General features: G+C 29.1%; 1 protein-coding gene across 1 annotated transcript in view; it reads left to right on the top strand.

Moving 5' to 3' along the window:
* The window catches only part of LOC107709536 (phosphatidylinositide phosphatase SAC1-A), a 21,848-nt gene that overhangs the window by 7,939 nt on the left and 8,770 nt on the right, over positions 1-5,139 (top strand). Inside the window, exons 6-7 of the mRNA XM_016514034.1 lie at positions 2,764-2,823; positions 2,991-3,024. Coding sequence (XP_016369520.1) covers positions 2,764-2,823; positions 2,991-3,024 — 94 coding nt within the window. The remainder of the gene's footprint in view (positions 1-2,763; positions 2,824-2,990; positions 3,025-5,139) is intronic.

Genomic DNA, 5,139 nt, shown 5'->3' with positions numbered 1-5,139 from the left:
ATTATTATTATTATTATTATTATTATTATTATTAATTATAGTGTAGTGCAATATTATAGTGTAGTATATTATATTATAATATTATAATATAATAAAAATGATATTATGTTTTCCTATAATATTATAAGAACATAAATACTAATATCTAACATTCAAACAATAAATATCCAGTATTATACATTTAAAATAATACTTTCGTTCAATATTTAGTATAATAAATAAATAAATAAAAGAAAATTATATAAATAAAATGGAAAATATGTTTCTTAAACATGCTGCTTTTTCTTAAAGCAAAATAATAAAAAAAATATTTTAATGATTTTAGGATGTCGTGACCATGTTTTTAACAGATTTTGTGAGATTCACCCTTTTATGGTTTTAGTTTGTTAAATAAATCAGACAAACTGCACTAGAGAAATATTGTAACATTGTTTTCAATTATTAATATTAATATTTTGTTGTTTAAGTTGCATTAATGTTCAGTGTTGGGTAAGTTACTCTAAAAAAGAAATTAATTGCTAACTATTAATTACATCTTCAACTGCGTAATTAGATTACTGTTTATGACTAATTATTACAATTATTATTAATTATAATAATAAATGTATTGCATTACTTACTACTAATTGCTTTCTAAATCTCATATCAGTTGAACAATACGAGACATGAAACTATAATAAATAATATAAAATTGCATAAATTATTCTTGAACTGACCAAAGTATTCAAAAGGAGAAGGATACATTAAAAACATATATTTTAACATTAGACGTTCAGTTTTGATGTTAAATCCACTGTTTTTTTGTTGTATTTAATGCAACTGCATCAGAAGTGACTATAATTAAAAAACAGAAGAATTAAGAGTAATCCCTTACTTTGTTACAGTAATTGATTACTTCGTAATGCATTACACCTCTTATGTTGCATTCAAAAAGAATAATTGAAAGTAGCATTAAAAACGATATTCTACAAGTGCAAAAAAAAAAAGCATTCTTATTGAATCTAATAAAGTCTGTGTGGATCTTTCAGATGCAAGACAACAAGGCCTTCCTGTCGATGATCAACAGCGTCCTGAACGCAGACGGTTTCTACTTCTCCACAGACTACGATCTGACGCACACTTTACAGCGGCTGGCTAACACCAGCCCCGACTTCCAGGAGATGACTCTGCTGGAGCGCGTGAGAGAGAGACGCTTTCACATCTCTGTCATAAAACATGCCATAATCCTATAACGCTCATCAGGTGAAGAGGGTCATGTGACTTCATGTGGCTTCTGTGGGTCTTAAATCAGAGCAGAAAGTCTTGAATTCATAAAGTCGTGGCATTAAATGTTGCATGGGCTGCAAAAAAGTGAGCATGAATGAAAAGTATTTCTGTCTTGTTTTCCAGTATCTAAACATCCTTAAATCAAGACACATTTACTGGAGATGCGAAATGAACACAAAAATTGGGATCAGTAAGATTTTTGTTACTTTTGAAAGAAGTCTCTTCTGCTCACCAAGGCTGCATTTATTTGATCAGAAATACAGAAAAAACTGTAAAATTGTGAAATATTATTATAGTTTTTAAAGAAGTCTCTTCTGCTCATCAAGGCTGCATTTATTTGATCAGAAATACAGAAAAAACTGTAAAATTGTGAAATATTATTATAATGTAAAATAGCTGTTTTCTATGTGAGTATCTGTTAAACTGTAATTTATTTCTGTGATCAAAGCTGTATTTTTAGCATCATTACTCCAGTCTTCAGTGTCACATGATCTTCAGAAATCATTCTGATTTGTTATCATATATAATCTAATATATTGCATATATTGCATATTAGAATGATTTCTGAAGATCATGTGACACTGCAGACTGGAGTAATGATGCTGAAAATTCAGCGCTGCATCACAGAAATAAATTACAGTTTAATATATTTTCACATAGAAAACAGCTATTTTAAATTATAATAATATTTCACAATTTTACAGTTTTTTCTGTATTTCTGATCAAATAAATGCAGCTTTGATGAGCAGAAGAGACTTCTTTAAAAAACATGAAAATTCTTATTGATCCCTACTGATTAATGAAGTCTTGTTTTCTGAGAAATTGATCAAAATGAAGTGAGTTTATGCTTAAAACAAGAACATATATATATATATATAAATATATAAACTTGTTTTTGCTTTGAATGTCGTGTATTTTTCAGATATTTGATATTTTCAGATATTTGATCTCGTTTTAATCATAAACTCACTTCATTCTGATCAATTTCACAGAAATCAAGACTTATTTTATGCCATTTTGCTTCGCAAGTAAATATATCTTGATTTAAGAATCTAAGACATTTTCACTAGAAAACAAGACAGAAATACTGATGAAAAACATCACGTTTTTGCAGAAGGTTATTTTCATGTTTTAGTGGTTGAGAGCAGAGGTATTCAAGCCATAAGCTTTTTATATTTTGTAAAATGTATTAAAAAGGAGATCTGCTGAAAGATGCATTCTCAAACAAGACATTTACATCTAGAAACCATTTCAGTTTATTCCATAACATTTCTTTTTGTCTTTAAAAGGTCTTAAATTTACATCCATAAAATAGAAACCCTGAATTAAAAAATCCAATGAAATAAATAATCCCTACTGTATTGAGCGGTTCAAACATTAAAAGCAAGACTGGAGAAGGAAAGTAAATCATGTTTTTTTTATTTAATCTTTTTTTTTTTTTGACCCATTTTCATGAGGTATTGAATGGTTATATCTTCATATGATGGTTTAATGCAGGCGGATCAGAGATTTGTGTGGAACGGTCACCTGCTCAGAGAATTCATCGCACAGCCGGAGGTAAACGCAAGATTGTTGTAGCTGCAGCTGCTATTATAAGACTAACCCGTTTTTAGGACAACGTGCAGAAATCTGCAAGAAATACCAAGTTTTTAGGCCTGATTTTATATAGAAAAGTCTAAAGAAGGAATGAGTTTCCGGTTCTGACGTTGTGTTTTCTCTTACAGCTGCACAAATTTGTCTACCCTGTTGTTCACGGCTGTATCCTTTAACCAGACGAGCATTTCCCGATATCAGACCATGTTTGTGTGTGAAATAGAGCTTGTGTAGAAGCATTTGAGAGTTTGAGTTCTACAGATGGTGGCGCCAGAAGCAGATTTGGTAGCATGTGGGGTGGTAAAAATAAAGATAATTTAATCATAAAATCACTATTGTTTTGCATTAATAAGTGCAGTTTCTAATAATATTACACGTTTATTTCTTGGTAATGCACATTTGACAATAAAGCACTTAAATTCATACAGAATTTAATGATTTGATTTGATAATGATTTGATATTCTATAATATTTTTTAAATAATTTTTTTCATTATTTTTTTATAATGATTTATGATTTCAAAATATAAAGCAAAAAGTAGAAGTGATTTTTTAAATAATTTGTTTCATTTTTTTGTATGATTTTATAATTTCAAAATATAAAGCAAAAAGTAGAAGTGATTTTTTAAAATAATTTGTTTCATTATTTTTTATGATTTTATCATTTCAAAATATAAAGCAAAAAGTAGAAGTGATTTTTAAAAATATTTAATTTTTCATTATTTTCTTTATGATTTTATAATTTCAAAATATAAAGCAAAAAGTAGAAGTGATTTTTTTTTAAATATATTTTTTAAATTCTTTTTTATAATTTCAAAATATAAAGCAAAAAGTAGAAGTGATTTTTTTTTCATTATTTTTTTATGATTTTATAATTTCAAAATATAAAGCAAAAAGTAGAAGTGATTTTTTTAATATATATTTTTCTTTTTTTACAATGATTTTATAATTTCAAAATATAAAGCAAAAAGTAGAAATTAATGACTAATAAGCCAGTAAGTGCTCATCTGCTGCCATCTACTAGTGGTAATTTGATGTTTTTAAATTTTTTTATTTATATATTTTTTATCAATAATTGTTTTTTGGTTTTAGAGCTTTAAATAGCTGGAAATAGTTGTGTGAAAGCGTTGCGAGATCAACATTTGTTCCCGAGTAAACCTGTTCTGAGCTCGGACCAGTTTGCTGCGCTGTGCTCAATTATTGGTCCGAGCTGATAAACGGTTTCATTACGCTTTTATTTCGTTTGCCATTTGATGTTTCTCATATGCAGCGCTTATGAGTTGGACAACGCGGTGGTCGCAGTCTGGAGCCCTGTGTCTGTGTTCACATTTACAGTATATTTAGTGCCTTAAAGTAGGGCTGCTCGATTATGGCAAAAATCATAATCGCGATTAGTTTGGTCAATATTGTAATCACGATTGTTGATTATGAGGAGTCACATGACCAAAACTTTATACGAGTGGTTTATTTAAAGATAGCGATACATATATCAAACATATATTTCCTGTAAATAAGGTTGCTATGACATCTACATTTTAGAGACATTTTATAAATTTCACAATTCTCAAAACCACAGCAGAATACTAGGCTAGCTAATATTAGTAAAAAACTAAGAAGTCCTCAAAAATTATTGAAAATAATTAAACAGTCAGTAATAAAAAAAGCAAAGGACAAATACAATAGAAAAAAGATACAAATGAAACAAACAGTGCAAGTCTAAAGTATTCAGCTAACAGCCTACTATAGAAATTGAATAATCGAATGTAAAATAAAACAGCTTAGTCTTCACTGTAAGAATTAAACTTCCTTTGTTTCTTATTAAAGCTACAAAAGTTCTTCAGTCAAGAGCAGTGAATGATTTTGAAGTGTCTTTTGTTGTTTGATTAATATTAAGCACACAGTCGGCAGCAGGAATATTAGACTGCTGTCACTTTAAGAGCCGCACAAATCCAATGTACTGTTACACACGTATTTTCATTCTCAACTGTTTACGTTCACTTATTACATAACCAACGAGGGTTTATGTGATTAATAATCACCAAGCGCCGCATTTTGTCACATTTTTGAGTGTATTTGTCCGTTTAGATGCACATTAAGCTAAAAGTTGACTTTACTCTGTCGTCTGTTCTGTCTCTGAGCGCACGCACAGAAATCCTCCTGAGCAACAGAGATAGTTCTCTTTCACGCTTTTAAAACATGAATAAATCTAATCAACTTTAATAAATCAAGCACTTGCCATTTTGCGAAAGTCACGTTACAAGGTTTTACTGATTTGCACATG

Source organism: Sinocyclocheilus rhinocerous, unplaced genomic scaffold, assembly GCF_001515625.1.
Source record: "Sinocyclocheilus rhinocerous isolate Xijiao unplaced genomic scaffold, SAMN03320098_v1.1 scaffold2611, whole genome shotgun sequence".
Classification (NCBI taxonomy): Eukaryota; Metazoa; Chordata; class Actinopteri; order Cypriniformes; family Cyprinidae; genus Sinocyclocheilus; species Sinocyclocheilus rhinocerous.
Note: the sequence above shows the minus strand (reverse complement) of the source record. Positions and strands in the feature narration are given on the sequence as shown.